The sequence below is a fragment of the Crocodylus siamensis genome, chromosome 5 (genome assembly GCF_052110815.1).
Source record: "Crocodylus siamensis isolate JL-2025a chromosome 5, ASM5211081v1, whole genome shotgun sequence".
Taxonomy (NCBI): domain Eukaryota; kingdom Metazoa; phylum Chordata; order Crocodylia; family Crocodylidae; genus Crocodylus; species Crocodylus siamensis.
In genome coordinates, this window is record NC_143399.1 from 204800628 (window position 1) to 204818781 (window position 18154).

Genomic DNA, 18154 nt, shown 5'->3' on the forward strand with positions numbered 1-18154 from the left:
CCAGGATCGGGCCCCTCAAGCACCTCCCCAGGCCAGCTAGAGAGTGCAGGCAGCTTTTGTCTGCCCAGGCTCTCCTGCTATAAAGCAAACAGATGTCTGCCACTAACAAGCAACACATCATCACCTCTGCACCAACCACAAATCTGGGGCATTTGTGGTGCAACAAGGGGCACAGACATGTGTGCTCGGCCTCGGTGACACTGTAAAAGTGTTTATGGTGGAAAAAAGGAGATGAAAGGCGACTTGTTTCCACCCTAAGTGACTTACAAGCACAAGTCTCCTTTCATCGTTTTTTAAAGCAAAGCTTAAAGTTCCTCAATCACTTGGACACTGTGGAAGTTTAACTCTGTGTTTACCAACACTGATGCAGTCCCAACAGCAGGGATCGCCACCATGGTCTGTGTGACAGTATGCTGTAGGCATGTGCATCTCCAAACCACACACAAATGCACCCTAGAGACCCAGGGATATTACTGCGATAGTTGAAGCATGAGAGACGGACACAGGAGCCCTGTACCAGCCCCTTACTGTAACAGCAGCCGTGCAGACATGCACACAACTCCTAGTCCAGGTGAACAAACAGTTCATGACCCGGTAAACCCCAGCACTTATCATCTTCAGCTGCATGACTCTCCCTGCTTGCAGTTTCCTGCAGAAGGGCAGGACGCCGAGGCTGCGACCTTTCAGACAGGAGCTGTTTGCTGAGGTGTGCGTTTGCTCCCCATGCTGGCTTCCCCCTCCCTCCTTGGCTCAAAGCAGTGCCTTGCACATCAGCCACGTTCCAGCTGGCTCAGCAAACAGAGGCTCAGCGTTGCTGTGAGATGGTCAGCGAGGGCGCTTTGTATTGCAGTGGCTGGTAAAGCTGCAGCACCTGGCCCCGGTGGGGATGGGGCTGAGTACCCCCGGCCCAGACCCTGCCCTCCAAAGCCACAGGAAAAGCATCCAGACCAGAAGCAGGCAATGAGGCTGCTCCAGCCTGTGCAGAAACTGCCTCTAACTTCTGGGTCCGGTGTGCAAGCTCAGGTGGGTGGGCTGGGGGAAGCGGGCTCAGCCCCATCCTCATTGGCACTGGCTGGTGCAATGGTGTAGACGAGCCCGTGGGGTAAGTGGAAGGAAAACAATGTCAGTGCCAGGATCCCCGCCTCCAGTGGGGAGAATACGCCCATTTGAACAACCCCACCTTAAAACTGTCCCGGCTGGGGTGGCCGTGCTCACTTCCCCTGGCTTCTGTCTGTAAAGCCCCGTGCCTACCCGGGCCAAACTGCAGTGCAACGCTACCTCCCGAGGGTGTGGAGAGGCTTCGTTCGCTAGCGTGTACAAAATACATTGTGTTCTCAGGTGACGCAGAATGGGATGCTCTATTCCTTGCAATAATAAGGTCAGCCAATTAATTTGTCCACCCCTCTGCCCCACGCAGCATCCAATTTCACAGTCAAAAAGAGCCGGTTAAGATTATATGTTGCAGGACCCTTTGTCTTCCTTCTCTGACCCCCGTTTTGATTTATGCTTGCCCTGAAATGCAGACACAGTGGTTAGGACTGCCTGGCTTCACGCTGGACAAGTATGCAAGCCTAGTCGGATAAAGACCCCATGACTCCTTCAGAGAGCGCTTCTCAGTGCAAACGCAGAAGGAAAGGTCCTGTTTCTGCAAAATCTGCCAGCCCCACACTGTGTTGGACATGATGCAGACATAAAAGTGTAATTCCTGCCCTGAGGGTCTGATAGGCAAGCCATGAAACCAAGACCGGGGGAGCGGGCAGGCGAGATGGGAACAAGAGCGACAGCTAAGGGATGGCGTATCTGCTGCAGTAGACTGGCACAAACCTTGCTGGACATGTCTTTCCTCCCAACAGCAGCAGACAGAAGGAAGAACATGACTGAACCACCTGCATCTTTTGAAAGAAAGGTGACCTCCCTCCAATGACTCGAAAACCATTTTCCTCAGCACCGCCAGGAGTGCAAGGAGCCCTCGAAAAGGATCCAGCTTCCTGACTCTGGGAGGCTTCAAGCCCTGCAGTCATTGGAAATATTGCCCAAATACGAAATTCAGCTCTCTGAGTCCACTGTAAGTAGACAAGGCAAGAGAGGAAGTGTCTGCACTACACTCAAACTGAGGAGGCCAAAAAGAAAGCAGTCCCATAGGCTGCCACATAAAGATCCACAACACCAGTAACTGGAAAAAAAAACAAGTCCCAAAGATCATCGTATAAAGAGGCTTTGATATTATATCTTTAAGAAACAGAGAGAGTGCACTTAAATAAAGAGACTTAATCTGCCAACTAGGTTCAGCATTGTACCCAAGACGATCTCTCGACTAGGATGCACACACTCTCCCTTACAGGTAGGACCCTGGCAGTGCTGAAAATTTTAGATTTCCTATGTGACAGCTGTAGCCAGTTGATCCAATCTACTGCTAGCATCCTAGAAAAGACTCTTAGCTTTTCCCTCTCAACTTCATACAAGCTGCAGACAGGTAAGAGGACACATGAGAAGCATTTTTGCTCCTAACAAATGTTCAACTTCATGGGCCGCTGTCTGGGCTTAAAGGGAGAACTGAAAATTCTCACGACTAGCAGAAATGGATTTTGCTTTCTGCAAGCCTGTCCGAAAAGAGGCAGATATAGCGAAGAACCCAAGAGCTGCTGAACTACAAAAGCTACCGGTAGTCGATCCACAACCCGCACCTACCTCGTTCTCCATGTACGAACCCGGCTAGGATGAGCAGCGCAAAACACACTGCTGCACCACTTCTCTACTTCGTTCCCCCCAGCCGTGTGGTGTGTGGCTAGTGACTGTGCCGTAACGGGCCGTCAGAGGGCTGTCACATCACCCTGTAGGCCCAGGCGCAACTGTCATTTCACTCTTCGCCAAAAGCATGAGCAGGAAGTGGATTAACCACAGTTTCCTTCTGCAAAACGCACTCGTACAGAAAATGAGCAAAAAATAAAGCTGTTGATGAGAACAAAAAGCTTTAAGGGAAGAACTATGGTGAACATTTCACAGCAACATCTTCAGCTTTGCCACCCACCAGCGAAGGACAGCACCTTTCTCTCTGCCTCTAGGTTGAGAGAAGTCAGCTACGTGGCTCTTGCTAGCAGTCCCTAGTTGGCAGATAGATAGACAAAGCAGCATGGATGGAAATACCCTCACACCTGAGGCCTTTTAACACCACTTCCCCCTGCACATATCAGCTGTACTACAACTTCACACTTTAAGGTACTACTAAGATTATTCACCACAACAGCTGTGAAGTTCTGCCCTCGCCTAATTTATCAGCCTTGGTCTATAGGACCCTTCTCTACATTACAAAAAATCCCAACCTGCCAGTCCTTGAAAAACAGGTCAGGCCCTAAAGGACAGGAGCATCCATAAGCTTTTGCAAACCGTGGAACGGGGACTCGGATGTAATGCAAATTAGCCGTGTGCAATTTCACATACAGAGAAACAAATTAAAAACCTGAATGCTGCTATCCCCTAATGCAAGGTGCTCATTAAACTAGGGCAGGTGAGAGCTCCTTTGAGATTTGTTTGGGCAGCACGTACCCTTGAGGGCTTATGCCCACCTGCCTGACCATGGGCCACTGGTCATCTTGCACGTATAAGGAGCAGGCAAGAGGGAAGGGAGTCGGCTGGGAAGCCCAGGGAGACTACCTTTGCATCTGACTTATCAGACCAAGGTCTTTTTAGCCAACAAAGCACATGAAGGCAGCCACTTCCATATCTTGCTGGATACAGCTTGTGATTTCTCTGCATATACTTCTCCTTGTATGGCAAACCCACATGTATGTTTTGGGAAGGGGGCCGCAATTACCCCATGAGATCACTCAGGGGACTGATAACACTCCTTATAGTGGTGGCTGTGTGGCAATAGTCCTGCCTACCACATGGGAGATCTGGGTTCAAGTCCCAGCTCAGGTGACTTAGGGTGAGTGAGATAACAAGAAGCAAATCCTCTTGGGAGTGAATGATGCAGCCAGGGGCAACCCTGACCACAGGCTCTGGGGGACAAGCTTAAGAAAATGAGGTGTAGGTGGTATTCTCTTCTCTTCTTCCTGTGCATACGACACAAGGCTGCACTGGCAAGGTTAACTGGTGCTTACGCAGTTGGTGTTGCCAGGCAGGCCTTGGGTTCCTAGATAATGACCCATGCTTTTGGGTGGGATGGGCTTCAGGGGTCCAGACAGTCTCCCAAATCGGGGGGTGGCACATGCAGCTAGGCAGGGCCTTCAATGCCTGTATACCAATGCCTGTAGCATGGGGAACAAACAGGAGGAACTCGCCCTCGGAACAGCCAGTCAGCATTAGGGGCTATCGGCTTTACAAGCAGGATAGAGAAGGAAAGAAAGGCGGGGGTGGGCGCTCTGTGGCAAGGAGCCATACACGTCCTCTGCCAGCAGAACGGGGTCAGAGGGACAAGCGGAAGTGCTCTGGGTCAAGACACAAGCGGGCCGTGGGGAGAGGGATCTAATGGTGGGGGTCTACGACAGACCCCCCCACCAAGGGGAGGAGCTGGACCGGGAATTTTCGGGCCAGCTTGCAGAGGCACTTAAGGCGAGGGATGTAGCTGTGATGGGTGATGTAAATTACCTGGACATCTGCTGGGAGGAGCAGTCAGCCAGGTTGGACTGTCCCAGGAGGCTCCTGGCCGAGATACAGGACCGCCACTTAATTCAGGAGGTGCATGGTCCCACCAGAGGAAATGCCCTGTTGGACCTGGTCCTGGCCACAGGCAACGACCTGGTCAGGGGCCTCCAGGTCCTCGACCACCCGGGTGACAGCAATCATCGCTTGTTGGAATTCACCATCCAGCACAGGGTGCCGAGGGCCTGCAGCAAGGCGGTGGCCCCAGATTTCAAGAGGGCCAACTTCAACAAAGCTGAGGAGATTAGTGGGAGAGGCACTGGGGTTCCCGAGAGCAGGGGAACTCAGTGTCCAGGGCGACTGGTCGTTCCTTAAGGAGACAATACTCAAGGCCCAAGGGGTGACCATCCCAACAAGAAGCAAGGGAGGGAAAGACTGCAGCAAGACCTGGACAGGTTGCAGAAGTGGGCTAACAAAAACAGGATGCGCTTCAATACTGACAAGTGCAGGGTGCTGCACGTGGGCAGCAGTAACCAGCAGCACACTTATAAGATGGGAAACTCCCTTCTTGAGAGCACGAGGCAGAAAGGGATCTTGGGAGTCATTACTGACTCCAAGATGAACACGGGCCGACAATGCGAGGTCACGGTTGGCAAGGCTAACCAGACCTTGTCTTGCATCCACAGATGCATCTCGAGCAGGTCCGGGGAGGTGATCCTCCCCCTCTGTGCGGCACTGGTCAGGCCGCAGCTGGAGTACTGCATCCAGTTCTGGGCGCCGCACTTCAGGAGGGATGTGGACAACATGGAGAGGGTCCAGAGGAGGCCACTCGCATGGTCGGGGACAGCAGGGCAGGCCCTACGAGGAGAGACTGCAGGACCTGAACCTGTTCAGCCTCCGCAAGAGAAGGCTGAGGGGGGACCTGGTGACTGTCTATAAACTCACAAGGGGGGACCAGAAGGGTTTGGGAAAGACCTTGTTTCCCCTCGCGCCCCGCTGCATAACAAGGAATAACAGCCACAAGTTGTTGGAGAGGAGGTTTAGATCAGACATCCGTAAGAACGACTTCATGGTCAGGGCAGCTGGGATCTGGAACCAACTTCCAAGGGAAGTGGCGCTGGCTTCTACCCTGGGGGGCTTTAAGAGGAGGCTTGATGCCTACCTGGCTGAAGTCATTTGAGCCCAGTGTTTCTCCTGCCCAGGCGGGGGGTCGGACTTGCAGATCTACAAGGTCCCTTCTGACCCAACTTCTACGATTCTGTGATTACCAAACGCATGCTCCTGTGATTAGGATCTCGAAAGCTGTCATTTCTCAGGCCACCGCCCTTAGTTGCTTCCTCCCAGCTTCCGTGGTATATCCCAGGGATGAGTCAGGGTGTTGCAAGAGAGGACCTCGAGTAAGTGTCGACTGCCAAAGACACTTGGACCGGGAGCAAGGGCTCTACTGAGAAGTCAACTGTTGAAAAGACAGAGCCTTTTAATCTCCTTGGAAAAACGGCAACTGCAAAGAAGCTGATGAAAATCAAAGTAAACCCACCCCAGAGTGAGTAGCAGTCACTGCTAGGCTACTGTGAAGAATCAGGTGAGAAATCACTGGCCAGTGGCCAGCAGGTATGTGGACAATGGGATAACCATGAGCCATACCCTTGTTGCCCCTCTCAGGAGAGAGGCCTCAGGCACTAAACTACCCTTTGGTCCTGGGACGATCCTGCCAGCTCAAAGCTGAGGGCCCTGCATGAGCTTATGTATTGCAGGGAAACAGGCAGGACAGACGTTCTCCTTGCCAGAAGCCAGCACTGTACAGATACTTTGGATAGATAACCAGTCTCTGTGGTGGTCAGCCGGGCATCCTGCATGGCTAGCCTTTTAAAGACACACTATATAGCTGGGAGAGATGTTAGATGCACACAAAACACCTTCCCAGGGCTAGGAAGGACACAGATCCAGCCTAAGACTCACCTTCCCAGCCCTGAGGAAGAGCATTTGGTGTCCCAAAGTTGATCGAGCACCTCTCCCAACAATACAGTTGGTCCAGTTACCTTGCCCCACGAATCTTGCCTCTCAGCTATTCCCTGGGCCAGTGAGGGCCAACTGTTTTAGCAGGGGTGGTACAAACTAGCCCCAAGCCCTCCTCAAGTGCCACTCCAATCCCCTTTGCCTCTCCCGATCTGCTGCTCGACTTTTTGCTCCCAGCCCTGTGCTCCCTGCCTGATCTCTTACTCTGCTTTCAGCCCTCTCAGTCGCTCCCTCTCCGATCTGCCACATGCCACACAGAGGCTGCCCATGTCACAAGTTGGCCGCCTCGGCCCTGGGCCATCATGGCTACAACACTACTATTGTGAACGCTTTCACCGTTTAGAAAATGAAACACAGCGGACAGGGAAACAGTTCGACCGTGGTGCTGTATATGTAGCGGAGGCCACGGCAAAATTAGACCTGATAATTGTATTCTACCTACCCAGCTACTGCTTCAATCAGAAAACACCCATTCTCCACCTCCTGGCCTGAATCATTACGCAACCGTGCGGCAGCGCTTCTGATCGGTGACTGAGTTCATCTCAAAGCACGGCTTCATTTTAGCAGTAAGTTGATTCAAGAGCGCAAAGCTCCGAGGATGGTGCTCGACGCACAACACATGCCTTTCCAAAGGGTTAGGCCCTCATCCAAGCTTCCTGTGTTTGCTTCATTTTGCCCCTCTCTCTCACAGAGATCAAGCACCCTCCTATTTAGTTACCATCCAGCTGGTTTGCAACAGGAACCGTCTACCAGATGGATCATGTTCTTGCAAGCAAATTGGGAGAGAACAAAGTCTTAATGGCTTTGGCATGCAAAGCCAGATAGATCCGCACAGAAAACCTCCCAAAGCAGCACGCAGCCCCTAAAAGGACTCTGCTGGCTTTGTCTGCCCTTTTTTTTTCTATGAAGTCAGCTCGCTCAATGTATGTGCATGCACATCTCGCCAACAGGAACAGACCAGGATTAGCAAGTAATCAGAGTATATAAAAAACAGCCCATGTGCATGAAGAATGGGAAAATATTACAAAAAGCTTATACATCTCTTATGCTATATCTGCTTGACGTCTAGGTTGCCTGATCTAGCACAGAGGGATGCCAGATGCATAAGGAAACCTGCAGTTTGGTTAACATTTCGTAACGACTATAAATAAACCCTCTCATTAATAATCATTCCTACCCACGTTCTGGATAGATACTGAAAGTAAAGCTCTGCTCTCTGTACTACAGCAATGCTGACACTTTGCACTGAGGCCTGACTGCAGCAGGTACTACGTGAACACTGTAAATGGCATGTCTTCTTTAAAATGGAATAGATTTTAAAACAAAGCCACTACACAATAAATCTCCTGTGGTGTTTACACAGATTTTTCCCATGCCGCTGTCATTACAGATTTATTCTTCAGCACCTTCTGAACCTAAACACATTCCCCGTGGAGGGTGTCACCCAGATGCTTCTGCACTCAAAAGAAAGAAACCGTCTTCGTCTTTTCCAGAACCCGTTGGCAAGAGAAAGTCAAGCAATCTTCATCCTTCTAGCCCTTGGGATAACAGCCGTCAATCTCAAACTCCTATAGAAATCTGTAGCCTGTCTCCAAAGCGGTACAGGCACTGGAGATACGTTTCCTGGATCTCTCCAAGGCTCTCGCTCTCCAAAGCGCTCTCTTTCCCCAGAAGCCCAGCAAAATCCAGCGAGAGTTTACAAGCCTTCGTCTCACCGAGGTCAGCCTCAGTCTCTTATGCAGAGGCAGAATCCTAGTTTAAAGCAGGCAGCCAGTAGCTCAATGCAAGCTCCGCATGGCCTCTGGGTATGAAAAGTGATCCCCACTGCAGAGCCATGCAGCCTGGCATGGTGAGCCAAATGCTAACCCTAGTTGTAAAACTAGAGTAGCTGGAGGTTCAGCAATATGCAATCATGGAATACAGCAAACTGGGATTATTTTCCAGGTTAGGAAATGATTAGACTGGGACAGAGGTAATCCAACCAGCGCTTTCTCTGTTTTCTTCTTCACCAAGTGGCCTCCCAAATGGCACAGCTATGGTGACCGGGCCCTCACAGCAGACCCTTCGCTGGCCCTGCAGCCCAGTTGGAGCCCTCAAGGCCACCAAGAACTTCCCCCAAGCACACACAGAGCAGGGCTCTGATCCACTTTGCTTGGAGGGGGACCAGGCACGACCTGAAGGCAGACAGCACATGGTGAAATGCCCTGCACAGATCTGCAGACCACTGCTGGCACATTTGCTGGCACACCCTATTCCTGAGGATATCCTGGCCTGGATAGCTGAGATCACAGACAATGAGGGTTGACGGGACCTCAGGTCACATGTAGTACCACCACCTGCTCCAAGCAGGACCAGCCCCAACTACACCATCCTGGCCTAGGCTTTGTCTAGCCGGGTCTTGAAAACCTCCAAGGATGGAGATTCCTCCACCTCTCTGGGGTGCCCACCCCTGTGCTGCGTGTGCAGACACATACTACCCCTACTAAAATCTACATCTCCCCCACATTGCTTGAATCCCTTGCTTTGGACCCTGTACAAAGCACAGGGTTTCATGCACTGGAAGACAGTCTCCTGCCCCGGAGAGTTTACCAGGCAGTTTAAAACCACAAAACACGTTCTTTTGCCCTGTGTCTCCTGTCCCTTCCGCTAAGCAGAGACCCAGCAGTTCAGAGACTGACCAGGCAAAAGATGCCTGAAATATCATTTAGTCCAGATCTCCCAGTGCTAAGAGGTAGGTAAGGACTGCCCCATTTTACACCCAGGAGACTGACGTACAGAAATTCAGCTGCCTGATCACAAGGGCTCTCATCTGGGAACTTATTAGTTCCTGTGCAAGGAACAATCACCCAAGTCAGGGTTAAATCAAAGTCATTCCCAGCTGGCCAGACTTTGCTGGTAAAGTACAGAAATGCTGCCACTGCTCCCGGATTCAGAGCCGGAGCAGCGGAGCAAATCCAAGCTCCTTAAGCTCACACTCTGCTGCTGGAGAAAACAAAAATACAGACCACTAGATTCTCAACCAGGGTGCCATGGCACCCTGGGGCGCCTTGAGATCCTTTCAAGGGTGCCATGAAATGGTAGCCCTGTTAGGGATACAAACACGATTCACAAGATAAACCCAGAGGCCACCTATACATGTGACGCACCTCTGCGTTGGAGCAGACTCGATTAACGGAGTCTGCTGCAAGTCTGATGGAGCATACTAATTAGCTCACTCCAGCAGCCTCCATGTCACGTGTATTCAGTGCCCCCGAATGAGCTTTAAAGCACTCCGCTGCCATTTTGAAACATGGGATGCTGAATACACATGACACTGCAGGCACTTTAATTAGGGCAGCTCCAATTACAGCACCCTTGCCGCCCTGAAGCACATGTATAGAGGCCCAGAGATTTCAAATATGAATCCAGGGTGTTAAAAGCATTCTGCCCTGCTGTGAGCTGGCTCAGTTCTTGGCAACAAAATAATTGGGTTTTTTTGCATAGTCAGAGAGTGAAAATTAAGAGCTGGCATTTTCTGAGGGGGCCTCGAGCCTATTGATGGGTGACTTGAGTTTAAAAAGGGTGGGAATCGCTGTGCTAGACCGTCTGCCGGCAGACTGAGGAGGACAGTGACAACGATGCTTCGCACAGACGCTGCTACAAATTACATGTAAGCGGATAGCGGCAAACCAGGCAGCTTACATCCTTTCTCCAAGGAAATATTCCGGTGCTTTACCAATGAATGGATGTTTAAGATTAAATTGTGTCCTTAATCTTATATAAAGATTTGCAAGGAACTGCTTCTATGCTAAAGTATTTCTCTTCAATTAAAGTCCATTGTAGACTTGCATGCAAATTAGCTTTAGCTCACGGTGCAAGACTTTCATTCACTAAATTAGGATCTTGGGGCCAGCCTACGAAACTGTCCTGACGTACAAGAAAGGCTGGCACTGCATTTCTGCCTACACAAACAGAAGATATTGCGCTCAGCAGGAGTTCAGACAGGCTCAGCTTGACCCTAACAAATTTATCGGAAATAACCACAACTTCTAAACTCACAGATAGGTCAGGTGAGAGCCCTTAGGAGACACTCATCCAAAAAATAAATAAATAAATAACTGACTGATCAGAGCTCAAAAGTCATCAAAACAGACTGAAAAGCTAGACATCTCCACCAATAAAATCCTGTAGTGACACAACCTACGGCCTAGGTGACAAGGAAGAACATAACTCCAGCTAGAATACTAGAAGGTGGATCTGGGAGGCCAAAATGCCAATGGCTAGGAACTCACTCAATGAATTTGCAGTAATTGAGGCTATGGTTCTGCCATGGCAATTGCAGCCCATTCATTTAAAGACATTCTGGGGTGCACATGGGGCCCTGTAGATGACGTTCAGCCCAAGATGCTGGCCTACAGGCAAGAACTGGGGCATCGGCAATGCAAGCCACAGCTCCTGTAGAACCAGGCAGGGAAATGGAAATGCCCTCGGCACGATGATGGTCGGTCTATAGGAAAGAAAGGAGGCACGCTAACCGCTGTGAAACAGTGCAGAAGTGAAATGTCCCCTGGAGGTTACAGGTAGCTGTTTTATGTCCGTACAGTTTTATTTTCTCTGCCATGACAATGTCTGTGGCAAAATCATCCTTGTACTCGTGACACTGGCTCTGGGTTCAGCAAACCATCGGGGCGTGGGATTGCCCAGGGGAAGCGGACTCTCCTCTCAGAAATGGCTATGTACATCACTCGCGTATGGCACGACATACGCAGGATTGAAGGACAGTCCCGGCACAGCCAGAGGAGGCCCCACCTCCAAAGGGCAGTTTTCCCTCCATCAGAGAGAGAAGTCACAAGCCATACAGGACCTTCCTCTGTGACACCTCTCCAAAGCTGAAAGACAAGTGTGAGCAAGAGGGGGCCCTTGGTCTAGATCCAGCACAGCGTGAATTTAACACCCTTGTGCTGTGATGGCAGGTCCATGGCAACATTACGGCATCAGAAAAAACTAAGCCAAGAAGAAAGGAAGCAATGCAGCCAGCACCCCACCTGGCCACCTCTGGCTTCTCCACCTGACAGACCTGGTCCCATGTGCAGCAGGGCCAGCTGCAGGCAGCCTTTCAACCCACATCCACGGCCCGCCTCTGGAGTTACAGCAAGACCCTGCTCTGGCACCTTGGCCCCACAGTATTATGGACCATAGAATTAGAAAAAAACTACTGCTGGAAGGGACCTCAGGAGGTCACATCTAGTCCAAACCCCTGCCCCAAGCAGAACCAGCCCCAAATACATCATCCCAGCCAAGGCTTTGTCTAGCCAGGTCTTCAAGCCTCCAAGGATGGAGACTCCACCACCTCTCTGGGTAACCTGTTCCAGTACTTCACTAGCCTCCTAGTGAGAAAGTTTTTCTTAATACCCAACCTCAACTTCCCTTGCAGCAGCTTGAGCCCATTGCTCCTTGTCCTGCCATCTGCCTTCACTGAGAACAGTCCAGCTCTGTCCTCTTTGCAGCCCCCTGCAGGGAGGTGAAGGCTGCTATCCAATCCCCCTCGGTCTTCTCTAATCCAAACTAAATCAGCCCAGTTCCTTCAGTCTCTCCTCACCAGCCCTGTCCTCCAGGCCCCCAAACCACTTTCACTGCCGCTGGACTCTCTCCAATGTGACCACATCCTTTCTGTAGTGGGGGCCCAAAACTGGACACAGGACTCCAGATGTGGCCTCCCCAGTGCTGAATAGAGGGGAAGAATCACTGCCCTCGATCTGCTGACAACGCTCCTGCCAATGCAGCCCAGGATGCCAGTAGCCTTCTTGGCAACAAGGGCACACTGCTGGCTCCTGTTCATCTTATTGTCCCCTGTCCGTCCGTGTCCCCTCTCCCGGGTCATTTTCTGCAGAGCTGTTGCCCAGCCAGTCACCCCCCGGCCTGCACCGGTTGGTAGTGGAAATGCCAGCTCCTATGTGCCATTCAAGATGCACGCAGAAGCTAGCTACAAAGTGCCCGGTCCATATGACCATCGTGTGTCTATACCTCTGTCTGTGAGGATGCTTTTTTTACTTTTTTAACTGACAGTTTCACTGGTACAAAGTGACTTATTCCCCTTCTTATACTGGATATTTTCTTTTATACCACCTAGCTGCCGCTGTATGAGAAAGGGGTTTTTTTCACTTCACTGATACCATCAATGGGTGCAGCTTCTGTTTTCTGACAAAGCCTGAAAGGAATTGGGGTTTTGTGTTATGATACAGCGACTTCCTTTTGCTGGGAGGTTGAGCCATGACCTTCTATGCTTTGCAGAAGCAAAATCTTATTAGAGAAAGAGATGCACTGTCCCTTGCCTCCTCTCAGTGACATTAAGCCAACTGCACCCTCTGTTGGAAGGATCCAGTACAGCCCAAGAGGCGGTGAGATCTTGCTCTAGATGGGTGATACAAAGCTGTTTTTGGTTTTGCAGGGGGAAGGCAATGGCAGACAACAATACAGGCACTGCAATGCAAAACAGAAAGCGGGTTAGGAATACAGCCCCACTGCCTCAGTGCATGCATCTGCAAAGGAGTTCAGAGCACAGAAGCCCAAGTGCATCGCTCGGTGAGGTTGTGTGTGATCTGGCTACCAGATCTCATCAGATCCAAGACAGACCTGGCCACTCCGATGGGGGAAACAGAGCCACCACGGTGCATGGTGAACACCTCTTTGCGTTATCTGCCTGTAACAGCACAGCTCCTCTGATACACAGGTGAGGGTTGATGCTCCTGCTGCCCAAACACCAAGGAGCAGTGATAAATGCAAGGTGTGTGGACCACGGTTTGGTCTTTGCATGCCCTGGGAAACTTGTCCTTGTTTTAGCCGGTAGCAGGCAGGCAGGCAGCAAGGGAGCTGGTTTTGGTGCAAATGCTGGAGCAGACAGGCAAAACTGCTGCGAAGTGGTGGGTTGGCCTTGTTCCAAGCTCTGCTGCATGTACAGGGGTTTGCCAGCCTGATGAAAGAGCTGGCCCCAGCTCAGCTGTGGCAGTGACTGCTTCCTTCCCACACCCAAATTCCACCGTGGAGATAAGTCCCAAGCGATGATGAAAGAGGGGGAAGGTTCAGCAATATGCAATCATGGAGTACAGCAAACTGGGATTATTTTCCACGCTGGGAGATAATCCAACCTAACTATACTTCCTATGCTTTCTTCTTCACCAAGTGGCTCCACTGATGAAGGGTAAGGAGAGGGGTGAAGCTGAAAAGGTTAGCAAAAAGTCAATGCAGCAGTGTTTGCAGCCCTCTCTGCTTTGCCAGTGTTGCCCAGCACATAAGATGAAGGCAGATTTTATGCCTGAGCTCCATAGGAAGTGTCCCCCGCCCTCCGGCATGTTTACTTTGGTGAGACTCAGAGCTAGAGTTACCAGAGCAAAAATTCTCCGCCTGGCTTTTTCGGTATTATGAAGAGCTCATTGTTCGCTGGCCTGATTAACAGGCAACTGCCAATCATCATGTGCACGCTGGGGCCCTGCTCGGTAGGCCTCCAGGCTGCCTGCCCAGGCTCACTGGTCCCCGCAGGCCCCTCTGCTTGGGGGAAGGGTCTGGCTGGGTGGTCCAGCTGCAAGATCAAGGCCCCTTTCCTATAGGAACGCGGTGCAGTTTCTCCCACTGAAGTTGCTGGCTAATTATTTTGAAGTCCTGTGCAAAGGCATCTTGATTTATTGTCAAACTAGTCAGGGGAAAGTGCATGCCTTCCTTTTTTCTTCACAAGGAAGGCAAGGGAGAGAGCCCTGACCTCAGCGTAGGAGCCTAAACCACAAACCACAGCGCTGCTGCCAACCGCACTTCATGCTTCCCACCCTTTTCCCCCTTCCAGCCTCTGGATAACGTCAGCGTTTGTCCGCATCGATGCACAGCTTCCCACCCCACCCTGTCGGCCAGCTTGTCTTCCACTCCCTTTCATCTCTGAATACCAGGAAAACCATGCATGGGAAGAGCAAGAACCTACACTTCATTTCCTTTTTTTTTTTTTTTTGGTTAGGCTCAAATGCATATAGGCATATTTGCTTTTAAAACTGTTATCCTAACTGGTCTAATATCACATTTCCCCAAGAGTATCACTGCGAGGCACAGCCTCTCCTCTGCAACCTCTGCAGCAGGGTTAGCAGCACGAGCGAAGTAGGCACGGAGCTCCTGCTTTGGACATGAAGGCACAGTATCCCAAAAGGATGAATGTCTCCAGGCACTTCTCAGCATGTTTCTCACCATCCATTTGGCACTGGGGCAAATCTCAGGGTTAGAACCAAGCCATGGTCCCTCCCATTTCCCTTCAGCAGCTGGATCAGGGCTGGCTTATGCCCTCTCCCTGGCCTCCAGGGCCAGGCTGGGGCTGGTCCAAGCTTCCTTCCCTGTGCTGCACCCCGTGAGAGTCCAGATGGGGCCCACTGTGCCTGCCCCGAGCAAGTCCACCAGCAAGTTCTGGCCTGCGGATGGACCAGGCACTGCCCATCCAGCCCGCTGGCCAAGAAAAGTTGAGCACCATTGGGTTAGACAATAGATTTGTCTGGGATGGTTTGTATAGGGATAACCTGCCTGAGGCAGAAGGTTGGACTAGGTGCCTTCTGGAGCCCCCCTTTCACTCCTACTTTGCCAAGATTTCTACTATAGCACTAGGGCGCTGATTCGCCACCTTTTTAGACTGAAGGCACCCCTAGGAAAAACGCAGCTCTCACTTGCCACTCATTTTTCAACTAGAAAGTAACACTAGAGCAATTCTTCTGTTGCAAAGAACTTGAAAAGCCCACAACAGGGCAGAGCTTCACCACTCTGGATTTCTGTTTGAACTCTAGGTTTCTTTTGTGAATCATCCCTGTCACTGGAGAGAGACTGTGGGACAGAGCTAAAGGACTACGATAAAGTGAAAGGGCTATGTCCCTTTATGATTTGGAGCATCTAACCAAAAGGGGTGAGAAGAGAGGCTGCAAGACTTCCATAAGGGCTTCCTGTGCTGGCCTAACCAGGAAGGGTCAGGTCACCAGCAAAAGGGAAGGGCCCAGAGACATAAAAGCTGGTTACAGGTTGCCAGCAGGGAGAGAGGAAAGGCCAGACAGCTGAACAAGGATGGACTACCCTCGAGAGGGACAGGGGAGAACCACAGCAGCAGTGAGGAATGGACCTGAAGATGCAGGGATCTCAGCAGCAGAGTTGGGTTGTTGTTTTTTTCTCTTCTTTGCTACCTTTTTGGGCCTGGGGGTAAAGCTTTATGTTTAGGACTTGGTTGACGACCCAGAGGGGAAGGACAGTTCATTAAAATCTCTGTTGGTAACAACTGGGGGAACGAGGGCAGCTACATGGGGAGCTAGGAAGGCCATGTGGCAGAGTACCGAGATGCAGGACTGCAGTAATGGACCTTAAAGGGGGCTGGGAGTACTTGCTTTGAGGCCTGGGATCTACCAGAGCAGCAAAGATGGGACTCCTGCAGGCTGGGCCAGGGGTTAATCCATCAGCGCTGGAGGCTCTGGGTTTGACACCCAGCGCGACAGAACTAGGACAGTCATCCAGTGCAGGAAGAGACCTTGTGATCAGAAGGGCTGAGGCCTCAGAAGAGGGCCTCAACTTGACCATTTGATGGGGGGAGGGGGCAGCAGCAGGCCTGACCCTTGGGATCTGTGCGTCAACAGCACCCTGTAATAGTGCTAGTGTTACTGTGGTCAGACTGGTACAGACTAGGGGCATTTTTGCCTTCCTCTGTAGTGACCACAGCCCTCTGCCTGGGACCTCTTGAGCATATATTGACAACATTTTGCAGAAGCAGGACATTGGCTACCGTGCTCCCCCTGCTTTACTCCTAGCAGGTTTGGCTGTTAGAGCTGTGTTTTGTCAAGGTAGACTGTAGTCTTATGTAGAGTTTAAACTACGGTTCATCTGGGATGGCTTGGATAGGGCTGGTCTTGCCTCAGGCAGGGCGCTGGGGCTTCCAGCCCTACTTCCCTGCAACTCTACCACCCTTGAAAAAGATCTCAAAGCAACCTGGTTGCAAACAACGGCACTAAAACAAAGAGGGTGCAGTTTTGTTATTCACACAAACCCTTAGATAGAGAGGAGCTGTGTCCACTACCATACCATTTAGCACTAAACAGGATTAGGCACAAAGGTGGCAATGCCTGCGGCCCATCTCCACTAGTAACTCCGCAGTGAACTGGTGCTAGCCCAGCCCTGGGAAATGGAATAGCAAAGCGTCTGTGTAGACACAGGTAAGACAGGATGCTAAAGAAGGGACAAGCGGACTGGTTTTGCTGTACAGATCACAAATCTATTTTTAGCACAATTCAGGGAGTGAAGGTGGCACATGATGAGGGCTAGCGGGCAGGGTTCACCCCATGGGTGCTATAGTTGTTATTACTATTATTATTAAATATTTGTCTTACAGTGTAAGCTCCCAGCAAGGACTGGAATCTCTGCACATGCTCGTAGTGAGACCCAGCCCCTGCCCTGAAAAGCTTATCATATTTTCCAACATATGAGCCACAATTCTGTGCAAGACATGCCCCCAAAAGGATAAACACAGCTGGTGGATTAAAAATCAAAACCATTAGGCTTGATAAACTTAGGTCATCTTCAAAGCAGTTTCAATAAGTTTTAAGTTGCACAACTTTAGTGAAAAACTACAAAAACCCAACCTTTATTTATGACCTCCTTTCAGGGGTGGGGGGGGAAAAAGCATCTTATAAACCAGAACTGGCAGAGGGAGTACTAAATATTCCCAGTTTACAGATAGGAAACTGAGACTTGGAAGTCCTAAGTGTTCAGAAGCATTCAAAATCACAGAGAGGCAGCGGCAGGGCCAGGAAATAAACCCAGCTCTCCAAATCAAATCACTCGTCCACTCTTCAGACAAGAGTCATACAAAGTCTTAAGCACCTATGTTACTTCAAAAGTATGCATGTGTTTGGCAGGGGGAGAGAAGAGCTAATCCCAGCTAACTGACCCCATCACACATTGCACAGCAACACCACAGAAGGGTTGTGGTACTTTAGGGACGAGGGAAGTAGTTTCCACTTTGGTATCTGTGGGCCAGGCTCATTCAAGTTCCAGTTATGTACCTGCCCCACCTAATACCATGCTGTTTTCACACGCACTCACCAGCCAGTCTCCTTAAGCGATGGCTGTTTTGGTTAGCCTGATTCAAGTCCATAGTTTCATAGTAGCTAGAGTCGGAAGGGACCTAGGTAGATCATCTAGTCCGACCCCCTGCCTTGGCAGGAAAGAGCACCGGGGTCAGATGACCCCGGCAAGGTGCTCATCTAACTTCCTTTTAAAAATCCCCAGGCTAGGAGCCTGCACCACTTCCCCTGGAAGCCGGTTCCAGGCCCTAGCCACCCTGACTGTGAAGTAGCACCTCCTAATATCTAATCTAAACCTACCCTCCGCCAGCTTGTGACCGTTATTCCTGGTCACTCCTGGCAGCGCACGGGGGAACAGGGACTCCCCCAATACCTGCTGATCCCCCCTGACCAGTTTGTAGCAGGCCACAAGGTCCCCCCTTAACCGTCTCTTGTGGAGGCTAAACAGGTTCAGGTCCCGTAGCCTCTCCTCATAAGGCCTGCCCTGCTGACCCTTG

The 18154-nt window shown here is 50.9% G+C and overlaps 1 protein-coding gene across 3 annotated transcripts in view; it reads right to left on the reverse strand.

Annotated features, from left to right (window-relative positions):
* The window catches only part of CCM2 (CCM2 scaffold protein), an 82213-nt gene that overhangs the window by 33740 nt on the left and 30319 nt on the right, over positions 1-18154 (reverse strand). The window contains exon 1 of one of the 3 annotated variants that reach the window (XM_090047988.1): positions 2689-2755. The exons of the other annotated variants lie outside the window; for them this stretch is intronic. Within the exon in view, the coding sequence (XP_089904114.1) occupies positions 2689-2700 (12 nt within the window). The 5' untranslated portion in view covers positions 2701-2755. Of the gene's footprint in view, positions 1-2688; positions 2756-18154 lie in introns of those variants that run through there. 3 annotated transcript variants of the gene reach the window in all.